Source organism: Tamandua tetradactyla, chromosome 6, assembly GCF_023851605.1.
Source record: "Tamandua tetradactyla isolate mTamTet1 chromosome 6, mTamTet1.pri, whole genome shotgun sequence".
NCBI lineage: Eukaryota > Metazoa > Chordata > Mammalia > Pilosa > Myrmecophagidae > Tamandua > Tamandua tetradactyla.
In genome coordinates this window covers 94,755,567-94,779,342 of record NC_135332.1, presented here as the reverse complement: position 1 = coordinate 94,779,342, position 23,776 = coordinate 94,755,567, and the positions used below count along the sequence as shown (strand labels likewise).

The window sequence follows — 23,776 nt, the reverse complement described above, 5'->3', positions numbered from 1 at the left end:
GCGCTGCACGGAAAACAACTTTTAAAAATTGCATACATGCTTTGCATCAATTGGGCATCATCTGGTAGTCAAGTGAAGATTTATCCCACGTTTAAATCCGTGATTCTCTTTCAGGCCATATTCCCGAACTTCACCTGCCCCTCCAGCTGCGCTCTTGGGGTCTGCATCGTCAAGAACTCATTTTGGTGACTGCCTCTGCTTTTAGAATCTTGGCAGAAACTGTTACTTGCAGTTGCTCTCTTAGCATTGTTCTTCTCAGTGTTTCTCTAGTTTCTGAACTTCTTTGGGAACTGTCCATTCCGTTAAAAGCAAGTGAGTACAGTTGGAGGATCTGCGCTTTGATGGTATGATTCTGAGGGGCACACAGCTTACCTTTTGGGACTAATCTGTCAGTGATTTCGTGATGCCCTGATGACACGAATGAAGTTTCCTGCTCCCTCTATGTAGTCACGTTGCTGTGTAGCTGAGGCAGTGTGCAGTGCGTGAAGCCAGAAGAACCTGTTCTGAAACCTCATCACTTCACGGGAGCGGGAACCCATTGTAAGAAGGATGTTTCGATGAGGGCACTTCAGGGACTTCAGGGAACTTGTGATCACCTCAGCCAGGTTGCATCTTAATCCTATTGCTAGGGTCATTTAGAAGCAGTATGAAATTCAGCGAGATCTACAGAGCATGTCACAGATGGAGGGCCAGAATTTGAAATCGACAGAAGCCATCAGAGAAGGGAGAGCACAATCATTGTCACCAAGAGCCTTGCCATGTGAGAAAGGATCGCTTGCCACCAGCACCAGGATGCCAGTCTTCAGGACAAAACTGTGGCCTTGATGAGGGCTTGACGTGGATTTCTTTCATCTCAAAACCATGAGCTAATACATCCCAACCATCGCAACGTGCAGTCTTCGTCAGCAGCCGAGGAATGTCAACTGTGCGATAGCATTTCAGAGCTGAGTGATTCAAATGACAAACCGCTATTATCTCTCATGACATCATGTGTTGACAGGCCTGTCCTCAATGGGTCTTGCTCAGCTAGAGCTGGAAGGTCTGGGATGGCCTCACCCAGACATCTGGAGTCACGTCAGTTTCGGAGGGTTTTATCTAGCTATGTGGACCATTGTGTTTAGCCAGCAAGATTAAACAGTTTCACACAGTGATCATAGGGTCCTAGCAGCAGCCAAAGGTGAGTGCTTTGCAAACCTTGCTTGTGTTCTGTTTGTGAACATGGCCACATGGTAAGAGCCACGTGTTCAGATCAGAATCTGTCATTGGAGAGGCAGTCCCCTCATCTCGATGAGCATGGCAGCAAAGTCACGATGTGAAATGGAATGTTTCCAGGCACAGGAGAAATTTATGGGCATATTTGCAATCTACCAGTGCACGTAAGAGTTTAGGTAGTCCAAGAATTGAGTTCCAGGTTGCAACCACAGTCAGTCATCTCCTGGGAAATCCATCATGATGGACTCTTCCCGTGGTTATAGTTGGAGCACAGAGGAACATCTTAATGTCTTGTGTCAACTTGGCTAGTTTATGGTGCAAACGTTCTTCTCAAGGGAGCCCTGGCCTGACTGTTACCATGAGGCATGTGTGAGAAAAAGTCAAGAAAGGGCTTGGGAAGTTTGAGGAATGACATGTGGTGTTTAATAACAGGGTTTTTGGGCCCAAATGCAGCATTCTGTGTGGTAAGGTTGTGGAGATAGAGGATGACCACATGGGCAGAGGGCAGCCCCTATGCCAAGCTCTGTCTCCTTTTCTTTTCATCTTATTTACTTCTGCTCAGTCCAAATCCATCTCTAGCCTTACCAATCCATGGGAGCGTTCGCTGGCAAAGGCCCTCATATTTTTAAGCACATTCAGGACCGTCCATTTTCTGCCATGTCTGAGGAACCACAGGTGTCCTTTGTTTACCACTCATTCTGATTGCGGTTGATTGGATCACAGGCCCCAACAAAACCCTAATCTGTTGCTTCCTGTTTGAACGGAGCTCGAAGGATATTAAGGAATGATGAGAAAGAAAGAAAGGAAGAAGGAGAGAAAGAAAGACACAGACGGGCTCAGGGGGTCTGAAGCTTCAGTTTACTTCAGACAGACTTTAGACAATTTTATTCTTAACCAGATCGTGGTTATATACCACAGGATGACAATGGGCATGCATGCATTTCCTGAGGGAACAAAGTTCTTATCTTTCAGTGTTCTTCCTTCGTACTTAAAATAACCATTTGGCCTAAACAAACATTCTCTTCCTCCTAGACTGTCTTACATAAATCAGATAACATAAAGCAGCTTACTGCCTCCACCACCCTAATGCCATCTACTCCCAAGTAGTTCCACAGGTCTTATGTTAATCCTATCTCCTAAATTTCCCCCTTTTTATTTTATAAGTCGAGGTGACCACGCCTGTCTTAGGTTGCCCTTAGGCTCTGAAGGGTCTTACCCATCATTGGCTGCCAGTCAAGCTCTCTGACTTTGATTCAGGAGGGAGCCAAGAGTTTTCACAAGAATCACATTGTTAGGGTGGTTATAAGCAGAGGTGACCGTGCCTGTCTTAGGTTGCCCTTAGGCTCTGAAGGGTCTTAGCCATCATTGGCTGCCAGTCAAGCTCTCTGACTTTGATTATCTGTTGTTAAATACAGCTGAGGAGGAAATGAAGTATAAACAGCCCCAAACCTAAGATTATTTAGCTCTTGGGTAAGTGATTGTGTAATATCACCTCCCTAGGCTACATGTAAATTATTCTGAGATAATTCTAATACCCCTTTTTTGTAATTCTAAGATATCAGGACTTAGATCTGAAAGCTTAAAAGATGCCTTTTCCCTTTTCCCATTCAATTTCAGACAGGCCATATGTTAAAAGAGGGTAATACAAAAACTGCTCTCATTCCTTTTACACTTTAAACTTTGTAAAAAATTTAAATTATACATTTGATCTCCAATATGAACCAATATCATTTCTATATCATTTAGTCTATTATTAATTTGCTCATCGATGAGATTGTCTATGCCACAGTTCACTGGTGTTTTTCTAACAATGCTGCATCTGTATAGTTTGTTGCAATGCAGTTCCAGCGACTGCAGCCACTGTGATGCTTCCAATAATTCCAATGGCAGCTGCAATAATGAGTCCAATTAGTCTCTTAGTCCTTTTTAGATGTTCTTTTGCCAAATGGATCAGGACTTGTGTTTCTGGAGAGGATTGCCAGGATCTTGACATCTGTACCAGCAGCCAAATACCTCTTCTTCTCCTTGCTGCTAATATCATCTCATTTTTCTGCAATATAAATGCTTGGAGACAAGTGAATAGAGAATAATTCTTATAATTAAAAGTTTGATTTCCTGTATGTGTATAGTGGTTATGGTGGCTATTTAGAGAGAAGTTATAGTTACTAGAATATGCTGTAAAGATTGGTCCCAGTCCTAAGAAAAATTTCCCATAAATTTCTCTGACTAATGTATTTATCATCCCAAATTTTGGCACAAATCATCCTGTATGTAATAACTCTGGTTTAACTTGCCTATCCATATAGTCTCAGTTATCTTCAACCCCACAGGGGAATCTTATAATTCCATAGGAATCATTAATTATGATAACTGCTCGATCCATATGACATGACTGCCATCCATTCCAACTTTCTTTCCCATCTATCAGGCTAGTATCCTTTGTATCCGTAGAGTTATGCATACAGGTCTTTCTAAAAATGGAAGAATTAAATTTGACACCAGTTTTCTTCTTACTGGACCTGGGAATCCTAAACTTGTATTCAGATTATTTTGGTAAAGTTGGATTGGCCCATGTTAGGGTTCACAGATAAACCTGATAAGTATAAATATGTCCCTGTCCTTCATCAATTAAAATTATATGTCCTATGATATACATTACCCATTTAGTTATTTTTGTCCGGGTTGACATGTCTGGGTTTTATTCTCTTTGAGGGAATCCAAACCAAGTTTCCATCATCTGCAATGACAAGAGCAAATCCCCTACCCCACACTTTTACCATTCCTGGTTTCCATAAATCATCTTTAACAACTTTCCAATAGATTGGCTACAGCTGCAGTTCTGTTTGGGTTGTATCATTTTTCTTTCCCAAATTACTAAAATAGTGTTCTGCAGGAGTCTGTGATGAATTATCATAAATGTTTAAAAAATTTAAAGTAAACAGTGGTTTTGTTAATTGATCTTTTGGTGTACATATTTTCATAACATCATCCTGATCATCATCTCCCCCTTTTTGTTTCAAGAGCATAGACTTTAGTGTCTGGTTTGCTCACGTAATAATTCCTTTCCTTGAGGGATTATGTGGAATTCCTGTGATATGAGTAATATTAAAAGTAGTACAAAATTTATGAAATTGTTTTCCTGTATAAGCAGGACCATTGTCCATTTAATAGATTGGGGGCACTCTATAACAGGAAAAGCATTAAGTAAATGTGATTTAACATGGCAGAAATGCTCTCTAGATTGTGTGGTAGCCCAGATGAAATGAGAACAAGTGTCTATGATAACATGTACATATTGCATTTTACCAAAATGTGAAATGTGAGTAACATCCATTTGCCATAATTCATTTGCTTTTTGACCTCGAGGATTAACCCCTGATGCAAATGGGAGTGCATTTAAGGGTCCACAGGTTGGACAAGTCCTAACAATGTCCTGAGCTTGCTGTTTAGATAAAGATGGAAATTTCTTTCCCTGCCCTTTGCTATTGATGTCAATTTGTGAAGTGTTGTGGGATCTTGAATTAAACTCACAAGACTATCTGCTTGCTGATTTTGTAATGACAAAGGACCCTGAAGATTGGTATGAGCTCTTATATGCATGATAAAAAGAGGATTAATTTCACTTCTGACTAATGTTTGTAAATATAAAAATATTCAGGAGAGTTCATCTCTTTCAAACAAAGAAGCTGTCTCAATGTGAGTAACTGGCAAACATATTCAGAATCAGAAACAATATTAAGAGATTGTGGAAAATTTTATAAAACTTGAATTACAGCTGCTAATTCAGTACGCTGGGCTGAGGTATAAGGCGTTTTCCAACTTTTTTTCCACTGGGGTGACATATTCCCATTAATATTATTATCAGTAAAGACAGTAATAGCTAGCAGGGAAGCTAGAACTATTTTAGGCAAAATCCATTGCATTCATTTTTAAAAATTGTAAAAGTTTTGATATAGCAAATGATTATTCATTTGTTCTTTTAAATTATTTAATGCTATTTGCCAAGAGGTATTGAAAATATATAGACTCTTCCATTGTGAGATCACACACTATGCGATTAGGATTATGACTTCTTAATTGATAATATTTTGGTGACTTGGCTATTAAAGAAATAATCTTTTGCAAATATGTGTTTAAACATTTTTGTCAATTGTTTGGTAAAAAAAATCCATTTTAAAACACCGTCTTGCTAAAATAGGCCTGTGGGAGATTGCAAGGTAAAGAAAATAATAAAATCAACAGGCTTTTTTAGATCTACTTGAACAAGCTGTCCTTTTTGAATGCATTGTTCAATTAATTGTAACTCTCATTCAGCTGCAGCTGTTAACTGCCTTTTGCTTAATAAATTGGAACTCCTTGTAAAATATCAAACAAGTTTTGTAACATATAATTAGGAATCCCTAAGGTGGCAGGTAGCAAAAATGAAAGCAGAGTGTCAATAGTGACGTGTACCCATAGTAAATGACCAGATTTTTAAAATTGAATTCATTGGATTGATTTAAAAGGAATGCAGGAATGTGGATTCTTTATAATTGGTTGTGCGTTTTTGCTAATTTTAAATTTATTACATGCAGTTTTTATGGTATTTTCTCACAATAGTGGCCAAATTTCGATTTGCTTACATGACCGGGCACAGTTGGGTCCTCTGGGAACTGGCTAGGGACCAAGAGGAGCTTCCTGAGACCTAGATATCTTTATTAAAGTACACCTCCTTCTGGGGGGATAGCCAGTCCTCCCAGCTAGAATGTACATTTTAATTATTCCTTACCAAGGTCATGCGATAGCAACATCAGTTGCATGTAATGGCAACATCAGGTGAAAAAAAGACTCCACAAGTATATTTTTTCCTTGCATTCAGCCCTCAAATCTGATCAGCTCCCAAAATAAGCCATGGTTATTTTAGGATAAATTTAGTTTATACATATGTAGTTTATATAAAGACTGGACAAAGCCTTAAGATATTTTGGCTTAAAGGAATATAGTATTTATATGATTTGAATATGGTTTATCCAGTAATAGATTCATTTATAGTAATAGTATTTAGATTAATAGATTAAGCCACCTGGTTTAGGGCAAGAAAAGAAGCAGTTTTTGCCAGTATAATGATACCCAGGAGAAAATCAGTATTTTTTATACAGATAACAACAGGATAAAAGTTAACATAAGTTATTTTGATAAAACACAGACTCTTTGCTTTTTAACTAATTACTTAGAATTTTTTTTTATATCTTTTCATTAGAACAGGCTAAGAGTCCAAGAAAACATTGTCATTTTAGACTCATTAAATCTTTCTTGATTTTAACCATAATTTCGATTTTTACAAACCCTCAGCACTTATTATATTAGTTTAGGCTTGTCATTTAGTAACAGTTATTCATTTTAGGATACAACTATTCTGTTTTCCTATTAATAAAAATACATCTTTCATATTTTTCATACTTAAATCATTACTTTGAACAAATATTTTACTACATATAATTACCATCAAAATTAAATTTGTTAGAATAATGTTGAATACTTAAAATACTTTAATTAATGTTTCAAATATGCATTAAATATCAATATATAGTTTTTAACAAGAATTTTTCATTTTAAAGTTCTTAAAATATATTTCTTTTTAAAATATGAGTAGGAGCTAAACTCATGGCCAGTTTCCAAGTTGCTGTTTGTAAAAGGAGATGGGGTTACTATTCCCGTTCTTGGCCACAAGGTTTTATCTGTAGCATAGGTATAAATTCAGTAGAATAATTATTTAGATTAAACCAAGGTAACTTAACAGAACACTTTGAGTCAGAACTACAATCCTGAATTGCATACCCCTTAGGGGACCGATCTATTATAATTCTACAGGAACCATTAATTAGTACTGACTTTTGTTTGACATGGCATTGTTCCTATTGAATATTTTCTGACTCAGGTGTATATGAATTTTTATATAAAAGTAGCTCATATTGATGTAAAATTTTTATAATTATGCATCCCAACTTAAGTTATTTATTTGCTTTCCTTTTCCCTTGCCTCAGGTTTACACTTTTGTGTTTCTATTTTGAAGTTTTTTTTTTTTTTTTAAGAACTAGCTTCTTTTTTGAAGAAGCTTTTTTAACCTCTTTTTCCCAACTAGAGTTACCTTGTCCCTGGCTATTATTTCCTGGCTGTGTCATCTTTATGCTATTAACTATTTCCCTTTACTATTTTCTTCCTAACAACAAGAACACAGTTTCTTTATTTTTCCTAAACTCTCTTCTGTTATTGCCCGATGTGGCCTCACTGTGTTGTCATGGAAAACTGTTTTCAATTCAGAATTTTATTCACTCCTTTTCCCTCAATGTCTTCCATCTCACTATGGGGAGTCTGCTTTAGACTCTTCTCTGCTTTATCCACAAAGTCTTTTTCCTTTAAAATACAAAATAACTCAAACTTTATTAGAACCTTATTTTAGTAATGACACCCTGATGATGTTTTCAACACATAAACATACAAACATACATACATACATACTCCATACTTCTCCAGCCACTTATTATGATTACCCGTTACCCTGATGATCCAAGGAAAATGCTTACTTTACCAATATGACTCGAGTCCTCTTCTATCGGCTGGACACACGTGCCTCTAATGAGACTTTTCCTTGGTTCCTTAATATTGATTTGGAATCTTCTTCTTCGAGCCCCACGTTGGGCACCAGATGTTGCTTTCTATTGAAACGGAGCTCGAAGGATATTAATGAATGATGAGGAACAAAAAGAAAGGAAGAAAGAAAGAAAGACACAGATGGGCTCAGAGGGTCTGAAGCTTGAGTTTACTTCAGACAGACTTCAGACAATTTTATTCTTAACCAGATCCTGGTTATACACCACAGGATGACAATGGGCATGCATGCATTTCCTGAGGGAAGAAAGTTCATATCTTTCAGTGTTCTTCCTTCATACTTAAAATAACCATTTGGCCTAAACAAACATTCTCTTCCTCCTAGACTGTCTTACATAAATCAGATAACATAAAGCAGCTTACTGCCTCCACCACCCTAATGCCATCTACTCCCAAGTAGTTCCGCAGGTCTTATGTTAATCCTATCTCCTACACTAATCTTCCTCTTAATCCACATTCCTGTGGGTGTGAATTCATCAAAAATAGGAGATTTGGAAGATGTTCTTTTAGTTTGGGCGTGTCAACTGAATCAGGATGAGCTTCAATCCCGATTCCTGGAGATTTAACAAAAAGATGTCAGAGAAAGTCACAGGGAAGATGTGGAAATAGGAAGTCCATGGAAAGTGGGAGAGCAGACACTAGAAGTGAGAGATGGCCGTGGGAAGTGAGAACATGCAAGCAACCTCTGGGGTTGCAGCTGACTGAAAGAGTGTGCTATGGGTGATGGGAGCAAACCTTGTCTCTGGAGACCTGGTTGTTAGGCATTTTGGCTCAGAAGCAATGAGATGATAAATTGCCTTTGAGCTTAGTAATGTGCGATATTTGTGATAGCAGAAGTGGTAACCTCGGACACTCTTGAAATTATTGTTTGGGAACATGGCACCACATGTCCCCCAGCAAAATCACACTGAAATGTCTTAGTGCAAATTTGCTTTCACAGTCATAAGGAATACCACAATTCCTGGAACATGTCCTTCGGAAGTGTGGTTCGTTTAGAGTGAGCTGAATTTTAGAGCTGGATATACTGAAGACCTGAGAGTTAGACGTTCGTTCATTTAATTCAACAGTCCAGCCAGTCATTTCATAATATAAACAAAGTTTTATTGATTCCATTGCAATGAAAGTAACATTCCATCTATCAACAGCAAGAAATTCACAAGCAACCTCGAGAAACATTGTCGCTGTTTGCATACTCAACAGATCATTTGGTCCATAATGTCATAGAAATCAAAACTCCACAACTGATTGGCTGAAGCTTCAGGTTGAGGCCCTTGGGCATCCCAGTTACAATGTGTAGGGGACTTTATACCAAATGTTGCGTCTAGGGGGCAGGCGAGGGACCCAGTCCGGAGAAGAGTCACTACCCTCTTGATGCAAGGAACTTCAGAATCTTTAGTGCCTGTTGCCAAGACGGAACCTTGACATTCTCTGTCTGTGTCTCCGGGGTCTGAGATTCTCACGGGCAGAGGCTCAAGGGGGCACCGCGGTCACATTCTCCAGGCTGCTCAGGACAGAAGAAAGGTCGCAAAGGCACCCCAGAGGAGAGCTGACTATGTGTACAGATGAGGGCATCATTTGGAACATCAAAAAACTTGATTTCTTCCATCTCCACATCGAGGAAAATTCCCACGCGATCAAGGTCCGAACTTGCAGCAATTCTGGAGTGTGAGAAGAAGCTAGGGTAGATCGCATTTCCCTTCAGGCTGATGACCCAGAAGCCAAGCTCGCAGGATAAACTGCTCTTCTCCTTCCTGCTGACGGACTCCTTGCAGACACCTAGAGCCCACTCCTTGCCCTTCCCCACTTCGACCTCCCAGTAATGGCGGCCAGAGGAGAAGCGGGGTGTGCCCAGGACACAGGCCACGTGGGTGAATCTGTCAGGACCTTCCATCGGGGGGTGGCAGACCTTCCCACACTGGACGCTCCTTAGGTCATCGGAGAGGACGAGGGCGGAGTTGGCCATGGCGGCGTCCAGGGTCATGGGCTCTTTGAACTTCAGGATGGCGTCACTTACGTGCAGACTTTGCTCCAGGAGGGGGCCGTGTTGCAGGATGAGGAGAGTCAAGGCTCGAATTTGCCACTCTTCCAAGGGAGGTCTCTCATTGACTTCTCGACACAGGGGGCAGACCAAGGCAGAACCCTCCCTTTCTTTCATCCACTTTTCAATGCAAGGGAAACAGAAGGTGTGGGCACAGGAGAGAGAAATGGGATGGGAGAAAAAATCCAGACAAACAGGACACGTGGCCTCCTGTTGTAGACTTGTGGCCATTGTTCGTGGAGGTTGCTCTCGAGCAGCAGACAGAACTGAGCTGGAACTGTCCTTTCTTAGCTTCTGGAAGCAGTCAGAAGTCTTTGGCTCTTCACTAAGCGAAGTGGGCTAGTCTGGACACGAGCAGGCCTGGTCACAACTGCGGAGAGCCCAGATTCTCTTTGTGCAAGGTGATCTGATGTGGGTCATTCTAGGATCTCAGAGCACAGTCCCACTCTTTCCTCTGTAGGTTTTCCATCGCTCAGGGATCAAAGAATTCCCTCGTTCAGCTGGAAACTTACAGTTGAGTTCCTGAAGGTCAGAAGTCTGGACCTGTACCTCTCAGGGTCTCTGCTCTTCTCAGCAATGATCTGGATCTGATGTGGTGGCATTTTTAAAGGTCTGGGAAGCAGACTCCACCCCCAAGGAATGCATAATCTCAGCCCCAGGGTACATGCCATGTAAATCACATCAAGGAAAGCTCATCAACCCACTCCTTTGTTGCACCTGATGGTGCCCTTAAAGCACACTGAGAACTTCATAATAGAGGTTTCTCCTTGAGTTCCAGCAGCAAAGAGGAATGTGAATGATTTCTCTAATTTTAGAAGTCAACGTAAAAAGATGGAAAGTTGTACCATGCAAATAGAGAAAGACACTGTTGATCCATAATGGATCCTTGGCTGACGGAATCCCTGATTGGGAGGATTGGGTGGCCGTTGTTGGGATCTGGGGGGATATAGGGGGCTGTTGCATAGGCAGGATGTGGGGGGTTATGGTATGAGCGTAGGGGTCGGTGGCTGAGATGTCCAGGCCCAGTGAGGGCAGGGTATACTTGTGACTTTCCCAGGTGGGGGGTATACGGGATCAAGTGAGTGAGCGTGTATGCCTGTGGCACAGGTCTCAGGATTGTGACATGGACTTCCATGGTGGATGATATCACAAGAGTGTGGCTCTGGTGTGGGTGTGAGGTTTGTGACAGGGGTACATATAGGGGTGGCTTAGTAGCAGAGATACACATGTGAGCACCTGCCTGGTGCCTGGTGTGGAAGCAGGGAGGGTGCTTGTTTCTGGGCCTGGGCACAGGTACGCAGCTGTCCTTGGGGCAGATGGTTCAAGCGGTTGTGGATGGATACTTGGTGCCAGGCGGGGATGATGTGGCTGTGCCCATGCATGGGTCTGAGGGGTGGGGTCCTGTTGAGGAGGGTGTAGGAAGTCGAGCCCTGGTGTGTGCCTGTGCTGAGCTCTGGGGCATTCGGCTGCCGTGGCACTTCCATGGGCAGTGTCAGGTGTGACCCGGGAACGAAGTTGACGGCCCTCATCCTGGATGCACAGGAAAACACCTACAGGAAGTAGAGAGTGGGATTGCTATGTCAAAGGGCTGGGAGCAGGACCAAGGGGATTCTGAGGGACCGGTGAGACTGTGCACATGCCTCGTTGTAGTGGATCAGGCTGGGACTGGCAAATGGGTGCACGTGGGGTGGAGACAAGGTGGGGTGGGGTGTCGGGGATGGGCCGAGAAGCGCGGTGTGGGTGGCGGGTGATGGGGCACGTGTGCCTAGTGTGTGGGGGCAGTCACAGGTCTGGAACCCAAGGAGCAAGGGTAGGGCATCCAAGGAAAAGCAACATGGCTTACTTCCTAGGCGCTATCTCCCTGGGCAGCCACTGCTGACGGCTCTGGCTGTCGGATTGGAAAGAGGTAAGTTAGGCTGTGGGCACTAGCTCCATGGTTCTCTGAGTCTCAGTTGTTCAGCTTTTGCCACCACGGCTTCCATACGGGGTGTCAAAGTCCCTCCCGGATCCCTTACATCCTGGACTCATCCTCTCAGCGCCTACCTGTCCCTTCTCTATATGTTATTGGGGCATGCGTGATCTCAACCCAAGCCGTGCTGCCGTTTTCCTGAAATTCTCCCTCCAGTATTATCTGCTTCTACCTTTACTATTCCCCCTTCTTTTTAAAAACGAGTTTTTCCATAGTTTCTGCAATAAACATGCTTGGTGAATTGAGAATTTCTTTTTCCCCGATATTTGCTTGTTAGATTATACTATTATATTGTGATCATCTTATTAAATATACTTTTTAACGTGTTCATTACTCCTCCCCTTTGTACTTCCTATTAATTTTCTCTTCTACAACAGCCATCACTCTGAAAAAGTATGTTCTTAATCTTTGCCTTTTTAATTCAAAATTCCCAAATGTTTATGTACTTTTTTTTTTCAGAACTGTGATATAAAACAATTTAGTGATTATCCTTTAGTAGCAATGACATACATAACTTTTATCTCTGTGATGTGTTTTTCATCAAATATAGTTTAAGATGTTTTATGGTGTCTTACAATGTGAAAAATTATAATTCCCTATTCACATGGCCTAATTCCCATTAGTAAATATTTTATATTCTCACAGTAATTATTGTTTACAAATACTGAGTGATGCTAATATAGTTGAATCCATGGAAAAGCCCATTTTTGTTTTCTATTTTTAAAGCACAATTTCATGCTTTTGGGTTCCACCTTTAAAAGAGCATTGTTGGCTTCCAAAAATGTAATCTGCAATTTTTGGGCTATTTCATAATTTTAATCATAGCTCTAAAGTTAAATTCTATTTCAATCCATTATACAAAACTACAGTAGAATGTGAGGTACCTGAGATATTTTTTCTTTAAGATCTATTTAAATTGTCTTTATTTTAATGACTTTTACTGTAAGTAATCCACTAAAATTCCTTTTTAAACAGACAGGAATATATCATCATTGTTGGCCAAGCCTCACAAATCGCAAAGCTTAGTAATATTGAATAATCAGGAAAAAATACGTTTCGATTTTCCTGCAGTTTCCACAACACAACTTCTGACCTTAAAAAGGGGAAATAGGAGAGTTAGTGAGGGATACTGAAGAAGGATTTGTTGGACTAATAATAATAATAAAAAACTAATATTTTCAATTGAAAATTTGACGAACTACCATCTATTTCAAATATAAATGTTCTCTTGATGTTCCACAGGATTATTTTCTATTGATGAGCTACATAGATAGAAATTTCGTAATTAAATAGAATGATTATATATTAGGAAGCTGTGTATTAAAATGAACAAACTATGAGTGAATTTTACTGAATTAAAGACCTCTTTTTAAGGTATAATTTTGTCTTTTATACATACATAACCTGGGAGGATGACAGTATTTCTAAAGCAAGTTTTCTACTTAAAATGATAGCTAGGATTTTTTAAAACTTTCAACTTTCAGTAAAAGAGTAATGGGTGTTTTGTGGGAAGCATAGTTTACATTTCTTATATTAGTCAATCATCTTGCTTTCTAGTATTTCTTTTCCTCTAAAATTTTTCCATCTTATTCCACTGATGCAAGTGACATATTTTCATTGATTATGTTTTACTTTGCCAATGAAATAATCTTCTTCCTTGCCTCCTTATTAGGCACTGTGCTGGTTTGAAGATGTTATGTATCCCCAGAAAGCCACACTGTTTCCTGATCCAATCTTGTAGGGGCAGATCTATATTTTAGGGTGGAAACTTTGATTGGACTGTTTCCAGGACATGTGCCACATCTAGCTGTAGGTGTGACATTTTGATTGTATTGGTTCCATGGATATGTCACACACCCAGTTGTGGGTTGGATATTTCGATTAGATGGAGATGTGTCTCCACCCATTTAAGGTGGGTCTTAGTTTACTGGAGTCTTTAAGAGAGGTCACAAGGAGGGAAAGAGCTCAGAGCCAACATACACAAAGACATTTGGAGATGCTTGGAGTGCCAGCAGAGATGCTTGGAGATTAAGACAAAATAGCCTGGGTGCTAAGCAAGGATACACACAAAATAGCTAGAACCTGAAGTGAAGAAATCTCTGGTCCAGCAAGTTGCTAAGCTAAGAGATGAAACCTAGAGTTCTGCCCGGGTAAACTATGTGAGGACCCCAGACCCTTAGAGAGGAAGCTACTGGGATCTGAAGCTGAAAGCAATAGAACAGGGAGTATGGACTAGTAGACACCAGCCATGTGCCTTCCCATGTGACAGACATTGCCCTTTTTTGGAGTTGAGGTATCCTTCTCTGGATGCCTTAGTTTGGACATTTTTATGGCACTAAAACTGTATACTGATAACTTAATAAATCCCCTTCATAAAAGCCAATCTATTCTGTTATATAGCATTCCAACAGCTTTAGCAAACTAAAACAGGCACCAAATATCTGTTTTGGAGAATTGTATCTTCTAATCATATCCTTTCTATGACCCTTGAACCAGAAGTGATATTATGCATTTTAAGTCTCTTGTTTTTTGACCTTCTTCAATGTATGACCTTTTATTTCTTAATCTTTATTGTCTTTAAATGTGTTTACTTTTTTCTAAATGTTGCATTTCATCTATAATATCTTTATTATGTAAGACAAGTTACCATATTTCATTATACTGTTACATACTGCTGCATCTCTTTGTTGTGTGTGTCATAAATTGTTTTAAAATCACCTGAGAAATGATCATGGAAAGTGGATTTGTCATGTTGGGATGATTAATGCAATTTACCTGCCTGCTTAATTGCAAGCTGCCAGCACGACCAGTACACAACGGCTGGGTCAAGGACACATAACACATTTAAAAGTGGAGGATGCCAGATCTAAAGCCCAGCGGCCCAAGGGCTGAAACAAGGCAGGTGGGCAGCTTTAAGGAGAAACTTCGGACCCAGTGTGCCACGGTGTCAGTGAGGGGTCCGAAGCCTGGTGCCAGGTGAGGACAGCAGCAGACAAGGAGACAGCACAGGGAGGAGACAGGGTACCCAGGTCAGCCTGCCTCTCCTGGGTCCACTGGAGAGGTTTTTACCCCTGAGAGGTCTGCTGTTCAATATTTTTATCAAGGAGTGTCCCCCTGGCAGCATCAAATGAACCCATATCGTTTATGCCTGGTTGTCACCTGTTACAAAAGCAGGTTTCCCTCCGTTCTTTTACATTCTGATTGTGGTCAACATGCTCATAACGTTTTTGGGATTCAAGATCACTGATATCATTTCAATACAAAGCACTTTTAGCTATAAATTTCTTATTCTATAGTCTAGTCATGGTGTAGTGGAGAGCAGGAGGTCTTAGAAACCAGTGCGAACAGAATTTAATCAGGCTGAAAAAGGTTGACATTAAGCATTTCACTTTAAAATTCTATGACTAGCATTGTTCATTATTGCTATTGCTTTTAAAATGAAAATAATAATATCAATTTTCTTGGCTCACTGTGCGATCAAGGGATAATATTGGTTAAACATTTGGCAAGAGTAGATCCTGAAATAATTTCTATTATGAGTGTTACAAAGTTTATTATTATTTTAATAAATATTTTCTGTGAAACTTCTTTAAAGGCATAGTTAATTTTAAATGTTGTATTTTTAAAATACAGAATTCAATTTCTCCAGTGATAAAAGCATCATTAAGTTCTTTGAGCTTTTTTTGATCTGCCTAGTTCATTTTGAGACCCATTTAAACTTTTCTCTTAATATAAACCATACCTTGCTGTAAATGTTAAAAATATTTCAAAACATAAATATTCAGAATTATGAAGTAATATTTTAAAGGTTTTATTACAAGCCCCATTTTTTTCCAAAATCCTACTTTTAAATCTTTAAAGTTACAGGGAATGGAATAATTAATGTAATACTTTTGGATTTATAGATATGTTTAAAATCCATAAATTCGGAGTGGAATGAAAGCAAATATACACAAAACTCCCTTTGTTCATTCTTTGCCTAGAAAATCCTGAATTGGGTCCATTTTTCCTTCATCCAGATAATGTCGATTCCACTGATCCAAAGACTGCTGGGCTAGTTTGAAACTCTTGTGTACCCCAGAAAAGTCATTCCTTTTCCTGATCCAATCTTGCAGGGCCAGACTTATTGTTCAGGGTAAGACTATGATTAGATTACTTCCATGGAAATTGACCCATTCAATTGTGAGTGTAGTCTTTTAAGGTTACTTCCCTGGAGGTGTGACACACTCAATTGTGGGATGACCTTTTGATTAGGGGAAGATATGATATTGCCCATTCAAAGTGGGTTTTGATTAATTTACTAGAGTCCATTAAAAGGAGAACCATTTTGAAGAAAAGACAGTTGCTTCCAAGCTGACAGAGATGCAGACATTTGGAGGTGCTTGGAGTGCTGTCAGAGAGAGCAGATGCCTAAACTTGACCATTTGGAGATGCAGAGCCCAGAAGACACTGCCATGTGACTTCCCATGAGCTTTTAAGCAAGCCAGAAGCCAAGTCGTGTCCCGAAGGAGTTAAGTGAAGGCCACAAATGCTTACCGAGGAAACAACTAGCATCAGAAGCTGGAAGCAACAGAACCAGGAACAAGAACCAGTGGATGCCAGCCATGTACCCTCCCATGTCACAGACATTGGCCTCTCTTGAGCCAAGGTATCTTTCTCTGGATGCCTTAGTTTGGGTATTTTTATGATCTTACAACTATAAACTTGTAACTTAATAAATTCCCATTTTGAAAGCCATTCCATCCCTGGTATATTGCATTCTGGCAGTATTTAACAAACTGAAACAACCACCACTTACAAACATGAGGTACACACTTGGAGTTAAACAAGTTGGGTTTATTATTCATTGATACAAAGTAGAGCACACACCATGGACACTCTTGGGGTGTTTCAATCAGAGGTTATTAAAGAGAATGTATTATAGAATTAAAGCTTTGAGAGGGTAATTTGTAGAGTAGGGGGGCCAAAGAAGGGGTTTCTTCAGATTGGATGCTGCCAGAATACATGGAAAATTCTATGATCATATATCTTAAAAGTCTTAATCTCTTTAGGGAGGGAGGATTTGAGGAATGAAGATAAAGCTGCAATTGGTAAAGAAATGGCAATCACTCTGTTTGACCAAGATAGGATGTTTGGTATTTTGTGAGTGTGCTGGTTTGAAAGCATTTATGCACCCTAGAGAAGCCATGCTATTCAGTACTATAGGCCGGAAGCTTGATTAAATTATCTCCACAGAGATGTGGATATTAACCTTGGATTAGAGGGAGATGTGACTCCACCCATTCCAGGTGGGCCTTGATTAGTTTACCGGAATCCTTTAAAACAGGAAACATTTTGGTGGGAGTCCCTTTTTAGAATGATGAGAGAGCAATGAAAACCATGAGCGCTCACACAACCAGAGACCTTTGGAGATGAAGAAGGAAAATGCCCCAGAGGGAGCTTCATGAAACAAGAGGCCTGGAGAGGAAGCTAGCAAATGTTATGTTAAACTTGTGCCTTTCCAGTTGAGAGAGAAACCCTGCTATTTATCAGCCTTTCTTCAGTGAAGGTAACTTTTTGTTAGTACCTTAATTTGGACATTTTTATGACTTTATAATTGTAAACTTGCAACTTAAATAAATTTCCGTTTTAAAAGCTGTCCATTTCTGGCATGTTGCATTCCAGCAGCATTTAACAAACTAATACATATGCTGTGATAAATATTCAACTAAAGGCTTTAAAGGAACCTCTGCAAATCAGCAAGGCTCTCTCTCAATGAAACTTTCTGCTTTCTGAGACCTCATACCACCTATTCTCACCCTGTCGGCATGCTGACCCCTGCCTCCTCAATTTGGCAAGACTGTTGGGCATTGGGTGCATCTCCTGTCCCTGCACTTCAGCTGAAACTGTAGACTTAGTCTCCTTGTTTCCTTTCTCTCAAGGACCACAGTCCTTCACAATCTGTTTCCCAATGCCTAAAAACTGAATTTTCATCCTTCTGTATGAGTTTTAGTTTCTAAAGCAAGAGGAAAATCTGATCTCTTACTCCGTGATGGTCAAACTCAAAATTTGTCTCAGTTTTATAATTCATTGAAAACTCCCAGATGTCATACATTGAAGATACTTTTTTTTTTTTTTTTTTTTTTTTTTTTTTTTTTTTTTTTTAGAGAGAGGGAGGAAGGGAAGGAAAGACAGAGAGAAGGAAGGAAGGGAGGAAGAAAGGGAAACATCTTTAAACATTTTCTTGTTTTATTATATTTTGTTTGTTTGTTTGTTTCTTACATGGGCTGGGGCCGGGAATCGAACCGGGGTCCTCCGGCATAGCAGGCAAGCACTCTTGCCCGCTGAGCCACCGCGGCCCGCCCATTGAAGATACTTTTATACTTAGAATAAGCTACTATTTAAGTTGAAATAAAATCTTTGATGAGGAATTTCTATCTCCATAAAGGAATATGATTTATTCTGAAGGCCGATTTCTTTCTTGACATCATGGGAAGGCACGTGGCTAATGTCCACTGGTCCTTGTTCTCAGTTTTGGGTTCTGTTGATTCTAGCTGTTGACACCAGAGATTTCCTCTCTAAGTGTCTGTGGGCCTTCAATTGGCTCCCCTGGGCTCACATCTCTGGGTCCTGGCTTGCCTAGCATCTCATGGGAAGGCATATGGTGCTGTCTGCTTGGCTCTGCATCTCCAAACATCTGTGTCTAGGTGTTTGCTCCCTCTGTTGGCAATCCAAGCATCTCCAAATGTCTGCATTTTTTTCAGCTACAAAGCAACTGTTCTCCAAATGACTAAATATCCTCCAAAATGTTTCCCTTTTTAAAAAACTCCAATAAATTAATTCAACTCACCTTGAATGCTTGGAGTCACCTCTCCATCTAATCAAAAGGTCCTACCTACAACTGGGTGTGTCACATTTTCATGGAAACAACCCAAATTTCTACCCCACAATATTGAATCAGGATTAAAAGAAACATAGATGCCCCCCACAAGACTGGATCAGGAAAGAGGACATGGCTTTCCTGGGGTACATAACAGATTCAAACCGGCACAGTATATATAAGAGGAAATTATCCAAAACCAGAGAATAAACTTGAGAGAGCACTATGCTAAAAAATTCTCAGAGATCACACAGGACTTGGAATTCTCCGTGTTACTACCAGCCAGCATGGGATGGCCTTGTACTATATGGCATTGGATGCCACCTTAATAGTGATGCTTACTTAGTCATATCATAAAGACTGTTCTAGACTTGCACTAGCAAAGCTTAAAATCAAGCCTGAAAGGTTCAAACTGATCCCCAGAGATGTAATTATGAGTCAAAACAAAGTCCAATATTTTAGCAAAATTCACCACTTAGCAACCTCAAATTCACAATTCCCATCATCCAGTCAAAACTTATCAGGAAAATATCTCATAACAGAGTTATGAAATTCAGTTTCTATGCATATTTGGATATGGATATCCAAATTAAGATAAAACTGAAAGCTGAAAAAAAAACCTTAACAATCCTTTCTCAAAAACTGAAAGTGCAAATAGACAAAAAATCAGTAAGTTCATAAAAGTTCATAACTGTGTCAGTATCAACTTGATGTAACTGACATTAATAGAACACTCCACCCAAAGCCAGAAGAAAGCAAAATCTTTCCAAATGAACAAGGAACATTCATCAAGAGATCATAGTTTGGGCCATGAAATGAATTTTAATGAATTTATAATAATTGAAACCATGCAGAATATGTTTTCTGATCACAATCAAATAAAAATAGAAAACAACAAAAGAAAACCATCACAAAAATCCCCAAATATTTGGATCTTGTAAGTGATACAATGATCAAAGAATAAATCATAAGGAAAATTAGAAAATATTATGAGCAGAAAAAAATGAAAATGCCATATATTGAAATTTTTGGGACATGGCCACAGTAATGGTACATAGAAATTTATAGAATTAAATTTTTATATTAGAAAATAATATCTCGAATCAATAATATCAGCTTTTACTTAAAAATGTTAGGAATAAGAAAATTATATCCAAAATAAGCATAAAAAAGAAATATATAATAAATATTTATTTGAGACCAAATATATAGAAAGAGAACAACATTAGAGAGAAATCAAAACTAAAAGATCAATAGTATTGATAGACCTCTAGCCAGACTATCAGGAAAAGAGAGAGAAATTACCAGAATCAAGAATGGGGGCATATTGCCACAGATAGTTACAGAGATAATAAGGGAATATGATGAAAAGCTTTTTACCAGTAAACTTGACAATGTAGAAGGAATGAAAAAAATCACAAAGGGCACAATTATTAAATCCATTAAATCTAATTTATTAAAGAATTTGTATTTATAGTTCAAACCTTTCAAAAAACCCCAAACCAGCAAAAAACTGCAGGCCCAGCTGATTTTATTGGTGAATTCTAACATATATTTAAGGAGGAAATGGAGCCAAATCTATACAAATTTTCCTGGAAAATAAAAGAGGGAACACTTTCAAACTTATTTTATGATGCTGAGCATTATTTTGGTACCCATATCACTCAAAAGTTTTGCAAGAAAAGAAAACAACAGAGCTATCTTACTCATTAACACAGATGCAAAATCCTTAATCACATTTTAGAAAATTGATTCCAGTAATATATGATAAAGGTTATATATACATCAATTCAAAAACAGCTTCCATTTTAGGAATGCACGTTGTTTTAACATTTGAAAATCAAAATTGTAATTTACCATATTAATAGATTAAGGAGAAAGTCCAAATATCATCTCAATATGTGCAGAAAAAGCATTTGGCAAAGCTTTATATCCATTCATGACACAAACTTCTTCAACATGATAAAAGCATCTAAGAAAGACCTAAGCTAATTTCATAAAGACCAAGTGCTTTACTCTGGGTTTGGGGAATAAAGTAGGAATGTTCACTCATGTGATTTCTACCCAACGTTGTACTGCAGAGTCTAGCTAGTGGAATAAGAAAGGAAAAATAAATTAAAGGCATCCGTATTTGAAAAGGAGAAGTAGAACATCCATGCAGAAATCCTGGGGTATCTACAAAAATGAACTAGGAATGATGTAGAGTTTTGCAAAAAGTCATAAGGTAAAAGGGCAAGCATAGAAAACTATATCATACTTCCCAATATAAAAATGGAAAACTGTAAACTGCCATGAAAACAATATCATTTGTAATAGCATCAAATATAAATCTTAACAAAATATGTGTAATACTTGCAAACTGAAAACTCTAAAACAATGCTGAGAGAAACTGTAGAAATCCTAAATATGAAGAAAGAAATCCCATGTTCATATAATAAAAGCCACAATATTGTTATGTAGCCAATTTTCCTAAATCGATTTATACATTTGATACAAATCTAATCAAAATCTCAGGGGGAGTTTTTTTAGGGGGAGGGAAGGAATTAACAAACTAATTTAAAAATATATATGGGAATGTGAGCAGTTTTAAAAAAGCAAAACAAAGTTTGTGGCATTATAATATCTGATTTCAGGACTTACTATAAACTTAGGAAAATTAAGACATTGTGAGTGTGGTATAAGAGTAAATATACAATTCAATGGAAGAGAATAAAGTATCCAGAAAGAGACCTAAACACATATTTAGGTTTTGACAAAGGCACTAAAATAATTCAATGGGGAATAGACAATCTTCTCAACTAATGGTGCTCTAATATTTGGAATCCATGTGTGTGCCAGTTTGAAAGCATTACTTACTCTAGAAAACCAAGATCCAATCTTGTGGGAGCAACGTGTTCCTTTAATCATAATTAAATAATGTAGGCCAGACACTTTGATTAAATTCTCTCAATTGTGGGTGTGACCTATTGATGAGATGGAGACATAACCCTGCCCGTTATGGAGACATAACCCTGCCCGTTCAGGGTGGGTCTTGTTTACTGGAAACCTTTAAAAGAGGAAGCATTTAGGAGAGAGTCAGGAATGACAGAAGCCTCAGAGCTGACAAAAACTTCGCAACAGAGGTGACACAGATGTGGACACATGGAAAACAGAGACATGGATGTTTGGAGATGCTTGGAGCCTTGCAAACATTGCCATGAGAAGTAAAGCAAGCCAGAACCTGGAGAGAGCTGAGGGAAGTCAAGAAATCAAAGCCTGCCCTGGAGAAATAAAATGGGAATCCCCACAGGAACAGAGGCTGAAAGCAATGGAGCCCAGGAGCAAGGGACAGCAGATGCCAGCCATGTGCTTTCCCAGCTGACAGAGGTGTTCCTGACAAGTGGTCTTTCATGAGTGAAGGTAACCTCTTATTGATGCCTTAATTTGGACACTTTTGCTTCCTTAGAATTGTAAACTTATAACTTATTAAATTCTCCTTTCTAAAAGCCATTGCAATACTGGTATATCACATTCTGGCAGTTTGTAAACTAATACAATATGCAAAAAAGAAAAAAAATAATAGTAACCTTGATCTTTCTTCACACAATTTAACTTAAATTTGATCATAGACTTAAATGTAAAAGTTAAATCTATAAGAAAATGTAGGAAACTATGTTTATGGCCTTGTATTAGGCACAGTTTTTTGAAGGTCACAAAGCAAGAAACTGTAAAAGAAAAAAAAGGATTAATTGCACTTCATCAAAGTGAAAAACTTATTTGAAAGACACTAGTATTGAAAACAAAGCAACATACCTATTGGGTGAAGTATATATTTGTATAACATATATTTGATGAAATACTTAAATCCAGAATATAAAAAGGACTCTTACAATTCAACAATTAGAAAATAAATAATCCAATTTAAAAATGGGCGAACTATTTGACTAGACACTCCACCAAAGAAGAAATATGAATGACAGTAAGCACATGAAAAGATGCTTACCATTATTGGCCATTAGAGAAATGCAAATTAAACCCCAATGAAATGCCACTACACATTTTTAGAATGGCTAAAATTAAAGACTGAAAACACCAAGAGCTAAGAAAATGCGGAGCAACTGGTGAGAATGCAAAATGGTGGTGAGAATGCAAAATAATACAGTCTCTTTGCAAAGTGGTTTGCCAGTTCCTTTTAAAGTTAAGCATTAAGAATGATAGCTAAGTATAGAATTACCATAGGATCTGGCAATTCTGCTACTAACTATACACCCAGAAGACCTGAAAGCAAGGATATGAACAGGCATTTGCACACTGATGTTCATAAGGGCATTATTCACAATTTCCAGAAGATGAAAGCAACCCAAGTGCCCATTAACTGATGAAACTGATGAATGGATAAACAAAATGTGGTCTATATACATAATGGAGTATTAATCAGTCATGAAAAGGAATGAAGTTCTGATACATGTGAAAACATGGATGAAACCTGAAGAACTCAGGTTGAGTGAAATAAACCAGACACAAAAGGGCAAATGTACCATTTCACTCATAAGAATTAATTAGAATAAGCAAACTCATTAAGTCAGAATCTAGAATTCTTTTTTACCAGGGGCTGGGTATGGGGGTAGGAAATGGGCTTTAATGCTTAAATTGTACAGAATTTCTATTGGGGTTGATTGCAAAGTTTTGGTAATGGATGGTGGTGATGGCAGCACAACATTAGGAATATAATTAACAACACAGAACTATATATGTGATTATGGTTAAAGGGGAAATTTTAGTTATATACATGTTCCTCTAACAGAAATTTAAAAAAAAGAGTGATATATAGAATTTCCTCTCAGGCATTTATGCCAATGAAATGAAAACATATTTACATGTAAAGATTAATATTCAAATGATCATAACAACTTTATTCATAGCCACCTTAATCTAGAAGTAACCAAATATCCATCAAGTAATGAATTGTATTGTATCTAAATAATAGAATACTAGCCAGCAATAAACAGGAACAAACTGCCAATACATGTAACTAAATGGGTGAGTTGCAAATGCATCATGTTAAGTGAAA

General features: G+C 38.6%; 1 protein-coding gene and 1 pseudogene across 1 annotated transcript; one reads left to right on the top strand and one right to left on the bottom strand.

Annotated features, from left to right (window-relative positions):
- Positions 1-9,316: 9,316 nt before the first annotated feature.
- LOC143686755 (ret finger protein-like 4B) lies at positions 9,317-10,134 on the bottom strand. Its single transcript, XM_077163303.1, has one exon. It carries the CDS (start codon positions 10,127-10,129, stop codon positions 9,317-9,319), a length of 813 nt encoding a protein of 270 aa, XP_077019418.1. The 5' UTR covers positions 10,130-10,134.
- A 4,590-nt stretch (positions 10,135-14,724) lies between these two features.
- Positions 14,725-23,776, top strand: part of LOC143686754 (crk-like protein pseudogene) — a 118,744-nt pseudogene continuing 109,692 nt past the window's right edge.